Source organism: Marmota monax, unplaced genomic scaffold (genome assembly GCF_021218885.2).
Source record: "Marmota monax isolate L192 unplaced genomic scaffold, Marmota_monax_Labrador192_F-V1.1 WCK01_AAM20220418_F8-fsc00021, whole genome shotgun sequence".
Lineage (NCBI taxonomy): Eukaryota > Metazoa > Chordata > Mammalia > Rodentia > Sciuridae > Marmota > Marmota monax.
Genome location: NW_026695228.1, coordinates 25,590,690 through 25,608,131, shown reverse-complemented (window position 1 = coordinate 25,608,131; position 17,442 = coordinate 25,590,690). Strand labels below are relative to the sequence as shown.

The window sequence follows — 17,442 nt, the reverse complement described above, 5'->3', positions numbered from 1 at the left end:
TGAACTAGAAGTAGGGGTGTCTCTGAGTTGGACACTTGCCTCTGGAATGACTCTCATTATCTGGGAATAGAATACAGTTGGCATGGAGTTGGGGTCCTTATGTAAGAATAAGGTTATTTTTTTTTTATGGGCAGGAGTAATCAAATGAAAGGAGGATGTTTCTAGATTGGAGTACCCTTCTAAGGGTAAAAGTGTTCTGGACTGGGGTCGCCGCCAAGGGCCTGAAGCCCTGCTTGTATTCCTGCCCCAGGGCAGGGGTTCAAAGAGGGAATTTGCTGAATTTGGAGTCTCCCCTCAAACAGAGAGCCAAGTGCGGGAAGATTTTCCGGAGTCAAAATCCCTTCTACAACAAGGAGCGCGGTTGCAGATATGGTTCTTGCCCAGCACGAGGATTCAGGGCGTATTAGACACGGATCTGAAGAAACAACTGGAGTTGTTTTCCAGCTAACCCATTCGGCTCAGGGACCTGTCGTGTGCATCCACCTATATTTGTCCATGACCGGTTTGAGGCAGAAGCCAGGTAGTTCACAGCCAATTGAATAACAGACACACCAGAGGGCGGACCTGAGGGGATGTTGGAGCCCAACTTGGAGAATAGGGGGAAAATGATCGACACGAAATTGAGCCTATAGAATGGAGCTAGGACGGACCTCAGGTCTAACTTCACAGAAAACGCTTGGACAGGGTGTTTGGCTGGTTGCTAAGGAGAGGTTGGCGGCTACCACGTCGTGAGTGTGACTGGTGGAAGTAAGAAAATATGTAACCAATGAAAGGAGGCTGAAAGACTTAGGGTCCAATCAGTGAAGGGGAGTAGACTGGACCGTACCAATGTGTTCATTGGGCAGGAGGAGACCTTGGAAAAATATAGACAAGAGGCCGACAAGGTGAGCTCTAAAAGCGTAAAACAATAAAACAATAGCTTCTATTATCACACAAAAGTCATCCCATGAGGAAGTTAATTCAGACTCCTGCCCGCGACAGGAATGCGGTAGACAATTTTTCGCTGTAGTCGCTTTGCATGGTGCGCCCCGATTGATCACGTGAGCCGGTTCCAAGATGGCGGCGGGGGTGGCCGGGTGGGGGGTTGAAGCAGAGGAGTTCGAGGATGCACCTGATGTGGAGCCGCTGGAGCCCACGCTTAGCAACATCATCGAGCAGCGCAGCCTTAAGTGGATCTTCGTCGGGGGCAAGGGTGGCGTAGGCAAGACCACCTGCAGGTAAGGAGGCTACGGTGGGGGCTCGGGAAGGCGGGTGGGATGTACCACTGACCGAAGGGGAGGCCCGGAACCGGCTTTTCCACCCGAGCCGGCGTAGGGGGCTGGGTCGGGGTCTTCTGGGTTGTACTCACTTGCAGTGAATGAAAGGTTCCACCTGAATGGTGGCCTGGCACTTTGTAAGTTACGCTATCCCTGTTGGGGCTCAAGTGCCGAACTTCAGTGTATCCAGCGCATGGCGAGGCGGAGGGGCACTTAGATATCCCAGTCAGCTGTACCGTACCTAAGTGAGCTCAGTGTAGAGGGAAGGGCACCAGGGCAAGCTATCCTGGTCTGCTGAAGAGTGAGGAAAGGGTACAAGATCAGATTGTATCAATCAGCTGTGAAAGGGTGATGGGTCCTTGGGGCACATTATCCTGGACAAGTGGACTGAACCATCCATCCTTACCTGGGAGTGCAATGGATCTCTCACCTTAGAGTTTAGGGAGGAGGCACAGAAGCAAACTATGCCGACTGGACAGCTGGATCATGCCACTCTGTGCCCAGCAAAGGAACAGGTACCAAACCAGACTCAGTCAGCTGAAACTTACCACTCTAGTTCAGCTGGAGTAGTCAGTAGGTGAGGTCAGAGAGAGCACTTCTGCAGGCATTAAGATTTGATCCCGCAGTGATCAGTAATCTCTCAAGACCCTTCTGATCTAGGTCTTTGTATCTCAGACCCTTGCAGGCACAGGGAGCAGGGCCCCAGGCCTCCCTCCCCACTTTTTGACTTTTCCTTTGTGCAGCTGCAGCCTAGCGGTCCAGCTATCCAAGGGGCGTGAGAGTGTTCTGATCATCTCCACAGACCCAGCCCACAACATCTCAGATGCTTTTGACCAGAAGTTTTCCAAGGTGCCTACCAAGGTCAAAGGCTATGACAACCTCTTTGCTATGGTAAGTGAAGCAGGGCTCAGCTCCTAACTTATGGAAGAGACCTTTCAGTCCTTTCCTTTCTTAGATGCACCCACTAGCAGACTCCATGTTCTGCTCATTCTGTATTTTATCTCTCCAGTTTTCCCCCTTCCTCAACATACCTACAGAGGAAGAGGAAGACATGTTTGGAGGAGCAGGAAAAAGGCAAGAGTGATTGGAGCTAAGTAAGCACAAGCAAGGGAAAGAGGAGTAGGAAGTTGGCATAGGACTCTGCAGCCACTATGAGCAGTTTGACTTTGATTCTAAATTTCTTAGGAAGCTGTTTGTTTCATTTAACTCATTTATTGGTACTGGTGATTGAACCCTGGGGCACTTTGCCCCTAAACTGCATCTGTAGTCCATTTTATTTATTTTGAAACTGGGTCTTGCTGATTTGCTGAGATGACCACAAACTTGGTTTCTCCTGCCTTAGCCTTCCAAGTTACTGGGATTATAGGCATGTGAAGGAGGCATGCACTGCAGCACTCTGCAGGAAGCTGTTCATTTTAAGCAGAGGACTGGCATAGGCAAATTTATGTTTTGAAAAGTTCTCTGAGGCTGTCCTATGGAAATTGGATCATAAGTCAAAGGTGGAAGCAGGTAAACTAACAAGGAGACTGGGGATATAAGCAGGTAAGTGCTGAGATAGTCTAGGTCTCACATGGGGACAGGATGTTGGGGGATGAGTGTTAGATTTTGGATACATTTTGGAAGTAAAGCAGAGAGATTGCTTGGTTTTAACTGGAGAGGAGAAAAATTGAATCCAGTATATCATTTATTTTTTCTTCCTGAGTAGCTGAGATAGGAAAAACTTGGAGAAGAGCAGATTTAGGAGGGACGCTGGGATCTAATTGTTTTGATTTTTTGGTGGAAGTGTTGGCACATGCCTGTAATCCTAGTGACTGAGAGACTGAGGCAGGAGGATCACAAGTTCAAGGCCAACCTGGGCAATTTAGCAAGACCCAATCTCAAAATACAAAAATGAAGGGCTAGGATGTAGCTCAGTGATAGAGTGCCCCTGGGTTCAATTCCCAGTACAGGGAGGTGGGGGAGAATTTTGATTTGTCCACAGTGAATCTGAGGTGCCTACTTACGTGGGGATACCATAACAGTAGTTTAAATGTATGAACCTGAAGCTTGAGGAGGGTTAGCATTGATTTAAAAGTTGTTGTCCCAGGGTAGTTTTTTTTGTTGTTGTTGTTTTGGAGATAGGATCTTGGTGGTGGGGGGGTGCTGGGGAGAGGTTACTACATTTGACCACTGAGCCACATCCCCAGCCCTATTTTGTATTTTATTGAGAGAGAGAGTCTCACTGAGTTGCTAAGCGCCTCACCTTTGCTGAGGCTGGCTTTGAACTCTCTGTCCTTCCTTCTTCGGCCTCCCAAGCCACTGGGATCACAGACATGTGATCACCATGGGCGCCTTCCCAGGTATCCATGAGGCTGTGAGCTATGCTGAGGTCATGAGGTCAGGTCCAGCTGGCTGGGGTGGGGGCTGCCCCTGGAAGAGAGGCCATAGCAGGCTTGAGATAAGATCTTGCTATTTTACTTAAGCTGGCCTTGAGGTCTTGGATTCAAGCAGTCCTTCTGCCTAAGCGTCCTCAGTAGCAGGGACTACAAATCCCAGAAGTAGTGCTACCCCACCTGTTAACAAGGGCTGTTTTGAGAAAAGTAGTTGTAGAACATGTTTGTTTGCTGCTGGGAATGTGCCCACAGGGAGGAACAAGTGATTCTGGAAGACAGAGATCCTCAGGCAGGATGAGTCTCATCTTGCACACCACCCAGAACTTAGGCTCTGCCAGAGTCAGGAACGCAGCAGGGAACAGAAGAAACCGATGGTGCTGGCAGCCAGTAACTTCTCTTTCACGCCTCTGAGATGAGGGCCTCAGCAGTGAGTAGGACAGAGCAGTTTGAGGAGGGACAAGACGCCACATATACACTTGTGAGAGCAGGAAGAGGGCCCATTGGAATTCTGTGATCAGGAATTACTGGTCAGGTGTGCTCAGGCCCTCAGGTGCACAACACAGATAGCTAAGAAGAAGCAGAGCAGGGGTTTCGTCAGCCATAGAGGGAAGAGGGAAGCAACCTCTGGAGCCTGGGCTGGGTAAGAGTGCTGACCAAGAGGGACACTGACAGTGTACAGGGGACAGGGACACAGTGACTCTTAGAGTATCTGAGGCTGAAGTAAAGGATGTTCAAGTCCAACAATGGAATGTGGAAGTCAGAGGTAACCCTCTCACTAGAAATAACGCATCAAGAGTTTGACTTGGCAAGTGTACTGGGAGAGTACAGGCTCCCCACAGAGAGATAACCCTGAGGGCAACTTGGGGGCTTCACCATGAAGCCACCGAGAAGAGGTGACCCAGGAGGAAGCTAGGGAGGCATGGAACCCAGGCTGGCCAGGAACCCCCGGCCTATTCATCCTTTCAAGGATTCCACATACATGTTGAGGACCTTTTTGTGCCTAGAACTGTTCTTATTGCTGGGGACACAGCAAGTGAGCAAGACAGGAACCCCCAGCCCCTCGTGGGGCTGGGGGTTCTGGTTGAGGAGACAGCAGGCAAACATGACTAAAGCCTTCTGGGGTGTGAGAAGGGGCTGGTGTTAGGGAGAGAGGAAAGCAGGGCAGAGAGGGTGCTAGGCCTCCCTGCTAAATAGGGTGTTCAAGAAAGACTTGCAGCAGAGGAAAGATCTGGAAGAGGTCAGGGCCTGTCATGGGAGAATCATGGGGAGCCAAGTTCCAGGTGGGAAACAGCCGTGTCAATGCCCCGTGGTGGGTTTCAGCGTCCTTTTACAGGCCTGGTCCCAGTTTGCAGTTCTCCACTGGTTTATGAAGGTTTGACTGCAACAGTGCCAGACCATAAGTCCCCAAGGGAAGTCTGTGACCTAAGGAAGGGCTTGTGGTCCGAGCCCTGCACTGGCTCCCTCTGGCCTGTGCCCAGGTGGGAAGGCTCCCAGAAGTCACAGCAGCCTGAGTCTCGTCCCCTCGGCCCCCAGGAGATCGACCCCAGCTTGGGCGTGGCGGAGCTGCCCGATGAGTTCTTTGAGGAGGACAACATGCTGAGCATGGGCAAGAAGATGATGCAGGAGGCCATGAGCGCCTTCCCAGGCATCGATGAGGCCATGAGCTACGCTGAGGTCATGAGGTCAGGTCCAGCTGGCTGGGGTGGGGGCTGCCCCTGGAAGAGAGGCCGCAGCAGGCTTGACCCCTGTCTCCCCTCAGGCTGGTGAAGGGCATGAACTTCTCGGTGGTGGTGTTTGACACGGCACCCACGGGCCACACGCTCAGGCTACTCAACTTCCCCACCATCGTTGAGCGGGGCCTGGGCCGCCTCATGCAGATCAAGAACCAGATCAGCCCCTTCATCTCACAGGCAGGCGGGGCCCCGGGTATCCAGGCACCCGAGTGGGAGTGGGCCCTCAGTTCCCCAGATGTGCCCCCACAAACACCCTTTCTCCCCCTCTCTGTTCATACTTCTCACTGGGTGAAACTGTCTTCACTGTGGGGGAGGAGGGATCTTCTCCCCCATCCTGCAGGCAGGAATCTCTCCCTGGCTCCATCCACCAAGTGGTGACAGAGCCTGGAAGTCCGTCCAGAGCCAGATGGCCCACCCCCACCCCCTCTGCACTCCCTGTGCAGCCCGGCTCCACTCAAGCATGGCGGCTCACCTGTCTGGGCACCACCTTCCTTGTCTGTCAAGTGGAGGTTCTGAGAGTGGCCCCGTGGTTATTACCAGGACCTCTCGGAACACCTCCAGCTCTACCTCCGTGGTGCGCACATGATCCCCTAGCCTCAGATAGTAACAGTTACTGCGCACCTACTATGTGCCCAGCAATGTTCTGAGAAAATTACACGTCCCAGCTCACCTCTCAAGGGCTCTCAGAGGCTTACAGATGGGGAAACTGAGGCCCCAGGAGGTCCAGGCCTTTGACCATGATTCCCACCAAAATGGCAGAGCTGAGATTTGACTAACCCCTGGAGTCTGCTCCAGGGCTCATACCTCATACCACCAGGGGTTACCAGGAATCTAGAGAGTTCCCGACCCCGGCAGGCAGTGAGCCTGTCCCTCCTCCCCACAGATGTGCAACATGCTAGGCCTGGGCGACATGAACGCAGACCAGCTGGCCTCCAAGCTGGAGGAGACCCTGCCCGTCATTCGCTCCGTCAGTGAACAGTTCAAGGACCCTGTGAGTCCTGGTCCAGCAGGTGGCAAGAGGCTCCGTGGGGGTGGGGACAGGACTGGAACCCACCCTTCACTGTCTTCTCTTGCCCCACAGGAACAGACGACCTTCATCTGCGTGTGCATTGCTGAGTTCCTGTCCCTATACGAGACAGAGCGACTTATCCAGGAGTTAGCCAAGTGCAAGATTGACACCCACAATATCATCGTCAACCAGCTTGTCTTCCCAGACCCCGAGAAGCCCTGCAAGATGTGTGAGGCCCGCCACAAGATCCAGGCCAAGTACCTGGACCAGGTGTGCCTGCCCACCCAGCCCTGGGCCAGCAGAGACACCTCTGCCCTTCCTCCTCCCCTCCATCCCCCTCTCCGTCCCCACTGCAGATCATACTGTCCCTGAAGGACTGTGGCTGACCTGACCTGGGTAGCGGTGACCCTGGGAGCAGGAAGTCTAGTCCAGTGGCCTCACTGGCACCACTCCCACTTACGACACCGTGAAGCCTCTGCCCACCAGACCCACTCTCTGTCCTTGTCCTCCTGTCTCCTGATCTCTGCTTTCTGCCCTCTGCCCTGGCTGCAGATGGAGGACCTGTATGAAGATTTCCACATCGTGAAGCTGCCGCTGTTACCGCATGAGGTGCGGGGGGCAGACAAGGTCAACACCTTTTCTGCCCTCCTTCTGGAGCCCTACAAGCCCCCCAGTGCCCAGTAGAACCACCACCATCCCCAGCTGCTGCCATTTCATACCCACCCTTCACCCTACCTACTCCCCCCCTGGGGCAGAGTTTGCACAAAGTCCCCCAGAGTACAGGGGGAGCCACTTGGGGGGTGGGAGACAGAGAGAGGGTCTGTTCCCCCTGGTGGGGCTCGGGGGAGCTGTAGTTGCCCCCCACCTCTCCCTGCCTCTCGCTCCTCAATAAAATAATCTTAAACCACTGCGTTTGTTGGTATCGGGAGGTGTGGCTGGGGGTGAGCACCTCCATGGACATTTGCACAGTTTGTGCACTGTGCAAAGTGGCACATGTAGAGGGCAAGTTCACAACAGAGACTTAATAGAGATGCACGTTCGTCATGGCAATTTTGGAAAAGGGGTGTCTTGGATAAGGGATGCCTTGTTCTGATTCTGCATAGCTTAGGAGACTGATGCCTGGAATGAAAGAGACAGATGGGCCTTTGCCCACTTCCTTGGAAGCTCAAGAAGGTGGGGTCTAGCTGGGAGGGGTGGTGCATGACTGTAGACCTGGTGACGTGAGAGGCTGAGGCAGGACAATCCCTGGTTGGAGGCCAGCCTCAGCAATTTAGCAAGCCCCTAAGCAAGGTAAGGAGGCCCTGTCTTAAAAAATAAAAAGGGCTGGGGATTTAGCTCAGTGGCAGGGTGCCCTGGGTTCAATCCCTGGTACCAAAGGGGTAAAAAAAGTGTGGGAACCCAGAAGTCCTTTGGGCAGCCACAGGCTGGTGGGAGCAGATTAAGCAGGCAGCGGGCCCAGTGCTGCCTGCTGTTTGGTTTGGGAATTAGTGGGCACCCTGGGCAGAGGCTGGGCCTGCCAGACTGGGGATTAAAAATCTCCACCCACCCCCCATTCCTACCTCCATGGGATGGCATCAGCCCCTCCCAGCAAAGGGCCACAACAGTGGGACTGACAAGGGACAGGATGGCAGAGCACTCAGGCTGGGTCCCTGAAAGCTGATCCCATCTGCACAGGGCTTGGCCTGCAGCTTGGGCTTCCTGCTGTTTTAGCTTGGTCTCCTCATCCTTGAAGTGGGGACCTCAGTATAGCCACTCTTTGAACCATGGCACAGATTAACCAGATTGCCCGGTGACCTGGAAGGCACCCCAAAAGGACCCCCTTGGCCCCTGCTCTTCATTCTTCTGCTGGTGCCACCACAGCCATTGTCATCCACATTTGAAAGCTCAGGACAGGGCCTGACCTTGAGTGTTTGCAAGATCCAAACCGGAGCTGGGACTAGGGGTACAGAGTCAGGAAGCAGTGTTCAGGGTGTACACACCCAGGGTCTGGGCGTGCCAGGGTGTGTGTGTAAGGGAACCCAGCCACGAGCCTAGACGTGTCCCCCACTCAGCTTCACAGGGTGTGTGCAAGCAGGTGTGGACACGTTGGGGTGGTGTACATAAACAAAAGGGGGTGCAGGTGGTGGCAAAGACCCCAGGCTTCTGGTCACACTGTCTGGGTTCCCATCCCAGCTCTTCCATGAAAGAGCTGTGTCATTTGAGCCTCAGTTTCCCTACCTAGAAAGTGGGAGTGGCAGGTGCAGCAGCTATTGCGTATACTCCAGCGCGTAGATTCAGAGATGAAATACGCAGGCATTTCCCTTCACAGGCAGGGACCTGCCAAGGAGAGCTGCTTGTTATTGGTGTTACAATTACCAAGCAGGTGAAGCAGCAGCGTGCTAGGCAGTTTGCTTCCCGCCCCCAGAGGTCCTGCAGTCAGGAGTGGATGGGGACATGGCTGGGGAAGAGGGGATGAGCAAGGAAGGTCTAGCTGCAGTTAGCGGAAGGACGTCCTGGTGACCCTGTTCCCTCCCCAGGTCTGGCAGCTGGGGTGCCGCCCCAGTCACCCCAGCTGCCCCCTGGCTCCTGTTTATAGGCTGTCCGGCAGCTGGACAGCGGAGATTCGGGTCCGAGGGTGGCCAGCCTAAGCCGGTTGGCTCCTAATTACCCCGGGCGGGGCAGACATCTGCCAGTCTGGGAACACCATGTCCTGGCTGGCTGGGCCTCCGGGTGGTGCTGCGCATAGCCATCCGAGCTCCTAGGGCACCGTGGACTTGAGGGTTTCCTGCCTCCGCCCCCTCTCAAGTGTCTGCCCCCTGCCAGGACTCTGAGCCTGTGCCCCTCCCTCACTGGTCTGCATGCAGATGTTCTCCAGGTCGGGGGATGGAGTGGGGGGTGCAGTTTGTGCCAGACTGGGAATGCCCCCTTTGTAGGTGTGTCTGTAAAGAGGGAACATCTGTCCCAAATCCTTGCCAAATATGGGGAACAAGGATCTATGTACCCAAGTTTGTGTGTTCATGCCAATGTTGAGTGTCTGAGACCCGAGTGTGTATGGGTATGTGTGCACACACCACAGCCAGGAAGCACTGGGGAGGAGCTTGCCTTAATATATTAATGTACAAATCCAGGTGAGTGGTTCCTGGGGGCTTATAATCGGTGGAACTGCTCTTCCACAATTGCTGTTGTGTGATTATATCTCTGCCACACTGGCAAATCTCAGGGACCTGAGGGACGCCCCTCTGTCCTGGGTCTATGTGCCACTGTATTGAAGGGAGGTGTCCCCACATTCAGTGTGTGATTTTTGTCCAGGGGAGATGGGGATGAAGACCTCTGCAGCCATAGCCTGTGTATGAAAAGCATCCTGGAGGGGCAGGGTCTGCCCCTGTCTGGTTCTGTGTACTTGCCTGTCTATACATGGTGCCATCATGAGGCAATGCAGCCCCCTGAATCCCTTTTCTGCCGGTCCTCTGAAGCTGTTGAGAGCACCTTGTGTGTCTGTGAGCTCAGAGCCTGGTGTGTCCAGGATCCATCTGCCTGGATAGAGCTAGGTGTGCCATGTGTGACTCTGGAAGGCTTTATGGCAGTATGTACTGCCACACTGCCCTCCAGGATATGTCCGGTGGTTGTGTGAGGCTGTTAAGGGAAGCTGAATGTGTGCTTCTATGTATATCTTTGTGGCAGTGTTTATTGGAGGTATCTGATGTGAACCAGCCTCATTCAGCAGTGTGCATGTGTCTGGGATGGAGACAATTGCGACCCCTCCCCCAGCTCCAGCTTCCAGATGACTTGGACTTGCCTGGGAGCAGGTCGGGGAGGAGCAAGGAAGGACAGGACAGATTTCTCCCCTTGCCCTAGGAAACAAACTGGCAGACTTCTCCAAACAAAGTTCTGAGACTGTAGCTCACCCCAGGGGGATGGGTTAGGGAGGGGCTGCCCACGCCCACTCCCCAGCCCCCTCCCTCCCAGGGTCTAGCCCCACCCAACACTGAAGCCACCCGCCGCCCATTCAGTCTCTGTCCCTGAGTGTCCCTGCACCAGTCACTCTCAGCACAGGTGAGAAGGGCCCAGGCCTGGGGGAATAAGGGGCCTTGGGGACAGGTGTGCTTTGGGCCAGGTTACCTAGGGGTGGGGAGTGGAAGGCTTGAAAAGCTGCAGGTAATAGAGGAGGAGAGATTAAGGTGGCTCCTGGAGGAAAAGGGGGAGGGGCACAGCCAGGGCCATCCAAGGGGAAATGGACATGGCGGGCAGTGTGACTGGAGAGGGGTCACTGTGAGGCTGGGGGCTGACTGACAGAATATGGGGACCTTGAAGTCTTAGGGAGGAGGATTCAGAGAGCTTCAGGGGAAGTGCAGGGGGAGAATGGGCCCGGGCAAGAGCTGGGGAGTGGAGAGAGGGAGCCAGAGTGGGGGACTAGGGAGGAAAAGGGAGTGTCCAAGCCCCAAGAATTTAGAAACAGGAGGCGCTGGGGACTCAGGGCAGAGGGAAGGCTATAGAGGGCGTTCAGTGAAGGAGGTGGGCCTGGGTGGAGGGCGTTCAGGAGCTGTGTGGACTCAAAGGTCTAGGACCTGGGTGGGGAGGGCTGGGGGAAGTCGGCTCAAGAAGCAGGGACCAGGAGTCCAGGGAAGGGGTTGGAGAGGTAGACTGGGGCTGGGGTAAGGGAGGATGAAGCAGCGCTGGGAGCAGGGCACCCGGGAAGGGCCAGAACCCAGGGGGTGGAGGGGTCCTGGGGCAGACAGCCAGTGTGGGGTGGGGACTGTGCGGCTTTCTGAGCTGGCACCTCTCTGCCCTGGCTTGAAGCCCCCAACCTGGCTCCTTCCCAGCCCCTCTTACTCAGACCACAGGATCACATCCAGTAGAGCCCCTTCTTCTTTGACGCAAAGGGACGGGCGCCGGGATGACTGTCACCTACACAGCCCGAGTGGCGAACGCCCGCTTCGGTGGCTTCTCGCAACTGCTGCTGCTGTGGCGTGGGAGCATTTACAAACTCCTGTGGCGTGAACTGCTGTGTTTCCTCGGTCTCTACATGGCGTTGAGCGCCGCCTACCGGTGAGGTGGCGGGGACGGGGGTGCCGGCAGGTGCAGCCCACTGGCCTGGATAGGGTGTTTAGGGGAGGGAAAGAGGCGTAGCAAGAGATAAGCCCCTGGGAAGGCGACTCACCGGTGACCCGTACCCCCTACCCTGCAGCTTTGTGCTGGCGGAAGAGCAGAAGCGCTACTTTGAGAAGCTTGTCATTTACTGCGACCAGTATGCCAGCCTCATTCCAGTCTCCTTCGTGCTCGGTGCGCTTGCGCCCCTGAATGCCCCATTCCCATGTCCCTAAGAAACCCATTCCCATTCTTACTCTTTGGAGAACCCTAGTCCTGCCCCTGAGGCTCCCCCTTCAAATCCAACCTTCACGGGTCCCCACTTCTGGTTTTATACCATGAAGAATGCGGGAGTGGCCTCACAACCTGAAACCTTGGCTATCACCTAGTCATTATCCCCTGAGATGCTCCCATGGGAGCTCTGTCTTACCCATAGGCTTATTGTGGGCCACCCAAGGACTCTCACCTGTTCTGCATGAGATTGCTAGTGCTCCCCACAAACATCTTGAACCCCAGGGCCCCTAGATGACTCCATTCTTTCAAGTCAGTGGGGAGTGCATTTCTGAAAGTCTTGGCCCCCAACCCCCAGAGACCTCATGTGACCCAGCCTCCCTCTCCCTACTTGGGTGGGGTACCCATCCTGCTCAGAGTTCCCTGATGTAGACCCAGTGCCAAACTCTTTCAGTAGCTCTGGCTCAGGGGCTCCTGTGGCCATTGTGACAAGCCTGCCCAGGTGTCCAGGATGTACACTATATCTCCAAAACCCAACTTCCCCCCTCGGTGTTTCAAGTTCCCATGGCCCCACCTCAGTGGCTTTCTGTGACTAGTATAACAATAACATGGGCGATTGGTCTCCACCCCCATACTGGGATCCCAATCCCCAATCCCAAGTAACACCCAAGTAGCCAGGGTGACCCAACTTGCTCTAACCTCTCTGACCTCAGGGCTGGATCCTCAGGTTCTGAGCCCAAATGGCCCCACATGTTCAGGGTGACCAGCGGGGCAGGTGTTCCTGATGCAAACCCTTCTCTTCCTAAACTCCTGGTGTGGTTGCTGAGCCTCCATCCCCCGCTCGCCCCCAGGTTTCTACGTGACGCTAGTGGTGCACCGCTGGTGGAACCAGTACCTTTGCATGCCGCTACCTGACGCGCTCATGTGCGTGGTGGCGGGCACAGTGCACGGGCGCGACGATCGAGGCCGCCTCTACCGTCGCACACTTATGCGCTACGCAGGTCTCTCCGCGGTGCTCATCCTGCGCTCGGTCAGCACCGCTGTCTTCAAGCGCTTCCCCACCATAGACCACGTGGTGGAAGCGGGTGAGTCTCAGGCCTTAAACTAGGCGGGCGGGGGCGGGGCCAGGACGGGGGGCGGGGCCAGTAACCCCGGACCTCGCCACCCAGGATTTATGACCCGCGAAGAGCGCAAGAAGTTTGAGAACCTGAATTCGTCCTACAACAAGTACTGGGTGCCCTGCGTGTGGTTCTCCAACTTGGCGGCACAGGCCCGGCGAGAGGGCCGCATCCGCGACAACAGCGCCCTTAAACTGCTGCTCGAGGTGGGCCTACTAGGAAGTCATTAATATAGACCAGCAGGGAGAGTGCACCCTGTGCCGCGTCCACCGCGGCCTGCCACGCACCTCCCGCAAAGGCAGATTCCAAAGACCCTCACCTGTCAGGCCCCACCAGGTGCGCCTTATTTCCATGGGGCAAATACCAGGTGCACTCCAGTTGTACACTCACCACCAAATATTCTCCCTGGAGCTCTCAGAAACACACTCCCACTTCCTAGGAGGAGACCCCCTGCCTCCCTCTCAGGGACCCAAACTTATGAGCCCACAATTCTGACTCCTTCATGACTGTCTCCACCCCCAGGAGTTGAATGTATTTCGGGGCAAGTGTGGGATGCTCTTTCACTACGACTGGATTAGCATACCTCTGGTCTACACCCAGGTAACCCCACTCTGCCTCCCTCCCTTTATACTTGGTGTCAGAGTCCCTGATGTGTTAGTCTTGGGGGAGAGTAAGGGCCAGCTAAAACTCCATCACTAGGGCATGTGATCTTTGATTAGTCTTTTTTTTTTTTTTGCTGGGGGAGGGTTGAATACAGGGGCACTTTACCACTAAGCCACATTCCCAGCCCCCCACCTTTTTGTAGTTGTAAATGGACAGCATGACTTTATTTTATTTGCTTATTTTTGTATGTGGTGCTAAGGATCGAAATCAGTGCCTCACAGGAGTTAGGCAAGCGCTCTGCCTCTGAGCCACAACCCTAGCCCTCCAGCTCTTTTTATTTTTTTCGGGGGGAGGGGGAGTATCAGGGATTGAATTCAGGGGCACTCAACCACTGAGCCACATCCCCAGCCCTATTTTGTATTTTATTTAGAGACGGGATCTCACTGAGTTGCTTAGCACCTCACTTTTGCTGAGGCTGCCTTTGAACTTGTGATACTCCCGTCTCAGGCTCCAAAGCTGCTGGAATTACAGGCTTGCCCCGCCGCACCCAACCTAATTTTTTTATTTTGAGACAGGGTCTCACTAACTTCCTTAGGGCCTTGCTAAGCTGCTGTAGCTGGCCTCCAACTTTCCATCCTTCTCCCTATCTCTGGAGTTGCACCATCATGACCAGTTTAGCCTGGTCTCTCAATAACCGCCCCCCCCCCCAGATGGGGAAAACACTGACCTGGGGCATTCCCCCCGCCCACGCACCCACAGGTGGTGACCATTGCAGTCTACAGCTACTTCCTGGCTTGCCTCATTGGCCGCCAGTTCCTGGACCCTGTGCAGGGCTACAAAGACCACAGCCTGGACTTGTGCTTTCCCATCTTCACCTTACTGCAGTTCTTCTTCTATGTGGGCTGGCTCAAGGTGAGTGGGGCCCTGGTGCTGGCCTGAAGGTGGGGACAAGGTCCTCAAGGTTCCACCTACCTCCTTCCTCCCCACTCAGGTAGCAGAGCAGCTCATTAACCCCTTTGGAGAAGATGACGATGACTTTGAGACCAACTTTCTGATTGACCGCAACTTCCAGGTGAGGCTCCACAGGGCCATCATCCACAACCAGCCCTCCCAGACGCCCTGGCCCTGGCCCCTTCCCCACCAAGACTTGCTGGGGCCTCTCCCTGACCACCCCTGGTTCTCTGCTCACCATGGTCCCGCTGGTCCTGAGGGCTCCACCCCACCCCGACCTCTGTATCTGCACCCTCAGGTATCAATGCTGGCTGTAGATGAAATGTATGATGACCTGGCTGTGCTGGAGAAGGACCTGTACTGGGACGCCACAGAGGCTCGCGCCCCCTACACAGCGGCCACAGCCTTCCTGCTGCAGCAGCCCTCCTTCCAGGGCTCCACCTTTGACATCACGTGAGCCAGGACTGGACTGGGTGGACTGGACCATTAGGGACAAGACCACTGGGGGAACACTGGGTGGAGCTTATGGCTCTGTGGATGATTGAAGGGTCTATAGGGGCCAAGGACAGGGCCAAGGACTGAAGTCTGGAAATTTGGAGCTAAGATCAACTGTAATGAGGACAGAGGTTGAGTTGGGGATGGGGAGGGGTCAAGGTCTAGGACTGGGCCACTGATTGGGGCGGATCTAAGGGCTGAGGTCTGTACCAGAGGTGGTACCCAAGATAGGACAGCGCCATGGATGAGGCTTTGATATCTGTGAGCAGAGCCAGAGGATCAGGCCAGGCTCTGGAGTAAGGGGCTGAAAGTCTTTGAGGATAAGTGACACAAAGGAGTGGGTGGAGCCAGGGAATTCCTTGGGTCTCTATCTCACTCACCAATCAGATAGAGGGTGAGGGCTGAGGATCTCGCCTAGCCTGCGGGAGACCCTGGATTCTATCCCAGCACGGGGAAAAAAGGAAGAAATGGAGGGGCGAGGCTGCAGCGCCCACCCACTGTCGGTCCGCAGGTTGGCCAAGGAGGACATGCAGTTCCAGAGGCTGGACGGCGCGGACGGCCCGCTGGGGGAGGCCCAGGGAGACTTCCTGCAGCGTCTGGCGGGCGCCGGAGGAGGCTTGCTGGGCCGGCGCCTGTCCCTGCTGCGCCGCAAGAACAGCTGCGTGTCAGAAGCCTCCAGCTGTGCATGCACCGGCGTCCCCGATGGCTCAGCCACGGAGTGCAGCTGCGGGGACCCGCTGCTCGACCCCGGCTTGCGGGAACCAGAGCCCGAGCCCCCCATGTGTCCTGAGCCACTTGCCCCCATTCCTGGACCTGCTGCAGAGCCTTTCACCACCGTGCCCATCCCTGGACCCCGGGGACCGGCCCCGCCCTGGCTGCCCAGCCCTATCGGTGAAGAGGAAGAGAATCTGGCCTGAGACCCCGGGGCTAGGACCCCTAATGACAGGGAACAAGCATGAAGCAGCAGTCCAGGGCTGCATAAGCCTGGGGGCCTATAGAAAGTAGGCCAGCCCACTTTTCACTAGGTGGCCAGGTGCTCCACATGGGGGTCTGGCACTGTGCTAGTGGCCAGGGATTTTCCCAGCTTTTGAACAGAAATGCTCCCCACCCCAGCTCTACTTCCCAACCCTACTGCCCCAGTGGCCTCCATCAGTGTCCTGCCTATGCTCTTTCCTTTCCATGAAGCTGTGAGTGCCTACTTCATGGAGTTGTCCTGAAAATGAAATGATGCTTTTAAAGCATTTGGGGCATAGTAGGTGCTTAATAAACTATGGGTGTGGTTTTTTTTTTTTTTTGTACTCAAACTGTTCATGTGACTTCTCTTACTAGACATTACACTAAGGTTTGAGCATTCTTCCAGGTTGTTTGCTTTTTGCAGTACTTCAGGGGTGCTTCACCACTGAGATATCCCAACTCTTTTTTAAAAAGAGTTTAGGGCCCAAGTTGCTGAGACTGGCATTGAACTCACAATCCTGGAAGCACAGGTGTACACAACTGCACTTGGTTCCTGTTTTTCCCTTATATCATTTGCCAGTCCCTCCTGAATTTAGAAGTCTAGCCAGGATCATGTCCCTGACTTTAGACTCAGAGAACCACCTGCCTCCTTGACTTCTGCATGTGAAGATCTCACGCTTTGAAGGTAACATGATCCAAAGCTCCCCAACCTGTCCCACCTTGTTTGTGTGTGTCAACTTTGTCTTTCCAAGTGATAAGGCCAAAACCTAAAGTCATTCAGGACCCTCTGTTCTCTCATTTGCCTCTATCTACATCAACCCAGCAACAAACTTCATCAACTGTACCTTTACTATGTCCAGAAGCCAATCATTTCTCACTCCCCCAGGGTCCCCATCCTGGCCAGAGTCCCAGGGTCATCCACACACTCACCTGGATTAGCGACCTCTGGCCTGGTTTTGCGACTCTAGACCTGCCCTCCCGGTTTGTTTCTCCCACAAGAGCCGCCAAAGGGCCACATCCTTCCTGTGCTTAGAATCCTCCATGGCTCCCAGCTCACTAGGAACAAGAGCTGATGGATCCCCTGGAGCCCGCAGGCCCCAAGCACTCTCCCTTCCCTCATCCATTCCCATCTTCCTGCTCAATCCTTCCATTCCAGCCACACCAGCCTCCTCACTGTCCCTCCAGCCTAAGCAAGGGTTCAACTCAAGACCTTTGGACATACGTTTCCGTCTCTCTGCCTGGATGAATCTCCCCCAGATACCGACATGACCCCTCCCCCTCGGGTTTCTACTTCAATTACCTTACTTCCTTAGAGAGGCCTCTGATCCTACCCTCTTATTCAAAATTGCCATCTCAGCTGGGCGTGATGGTGCACACCTGTCATCCCATTGACTCAGGAAGCCAGCGTCAGCAACTTAGCAAGGCCCTCAGCAATTTAGTGAGACCCTGTCTCAAGAATTTAAAAAAACAAACTTAAAAAATTTATATATATACATATAAAGAGGACTGGGGATGTGTCTCATTGGTAGAGCACCCCAGGGTTCAATCTTAGTACCACCAAAAAACAACAAAAAAGACATGCCATCTCCCAAGTCCATTTCTCACACTCCTGTCATTCTTGTCCGCTTTGCTTAGGGCCTCACTAAATTTTTGAGT

General features: G+C 54.7%; 2 protein-coding genes across 2 annotated transcripts; both read left to right on the top strand.

The window, feature by feature from the left end:
- Window positions 1-1,041: 1,041 nt before the first annotated feature.
- On the top strand, window positions 1,042-7,278 carry Get3 (guided entry of tail-anchored proteins factor 3, ATPase). The gene is made up of 7 exons (XM_046437461.2): window positions 1,042-1,217; window positions 2,000-2,147; window positions 5,162-5,310; window positions 5,388-5,538; window positions 6,245-6,352; window positions 6,443-6,640; window positions 6,923-7,278. The coding sequence occupies exons 1-7, from the start codon at window positions 1,057-1,059 to the stop codon at window positions 7,052-7,054; spliced, it is 1,047 nt and encodes a 348-aa protein (XP_046293417.1). The 5' UTR covers window positions 1,042-1,056; the 3' UTR covers window positions 7,055-7,278.
- A 3,941-nt stretch (window positions 7,279-11,219) lies between these two features.
- On the top strand, window positions 11,220-15,806 carry Best2 (bestrophin 2). The gene is made up of 9 exons (XM_046437343.2): window positions 11,220-11,395; window positions 11,535-11,629; window positions 12,517-12,750; window positions 12,835-12,989; window positions 13,306-13,383; window positions 14,146-14,298; window positions 14,378-14,458; window positions 14,636-14,790; window positions 15,344-15,806. The coding sequence occupies exons 1-9, from the start codon at window positions 11,244-11,246 to the stop codon at window positions 15,747-15,749; spliced, it is 1,509 nt and encodes a 502-aa protein (XP_046293299.1). The 5' UTR covers window positions 11,220-11,243; the 3' UTR covers window positions 15,750-15,806.
- The last annotated feature ends 1,636 nt before the right edge of the window (window positions 15,807-17,442 follow it).

What these genes read in the sequence shown, in the direction of transcription:
- Get3 (XM_046437461.2), top strand. Translation starts at nt 1,057, where the DNA reads ATGGCGGCGGGGGTGGCCGGGTGGGGGGTTGAAGCAGAGGAGTTCGAG. An exon ending in GTAGGCAAGACCACCTGCAG is followed by an intron (nt 1,218 to 1,999) that starts GTAAGGAGGCTA and finishes TCCTTTGTGCAG; the next exon opens with CTGCAGCCTAGCGGTCCAGC. An exon ending in AGGCCAAGTACCTGGACCAG is followed by an intron (nt 6,641 to 6,922) that starts GTGTGCCTGCCC and finishes CCCTGGCTGCAG; the next exon opens with ATGGAGGACCTGTATGAAGA.
- Best2 (XM_046437343.2), top strand. Translation starts at nt 11,244, where the DNA reads ATGACTGTCACCTACACAGCCCGAGTGGCGAACGCCCGCTTCGGTGGC. An exon ending in TCCAGTCTCCTTCGTGCTCG is followed by an intron (nt 11,630 to 12,516) that starts GTGCGCTTGCGC and finishes GCTCGCCCCCAG; the next exon opens with GTTTCTACGTGACGCTAGTG. An exon ending in TGATTGACCGCAACTTCCAG is followed by an intron (nt 14,459 to 14,635) that starts GTGAGGCTCCAC and finishes CTGCACCCTCAG; the next exon opens with GTATCAATGCTGGCTGTAGA.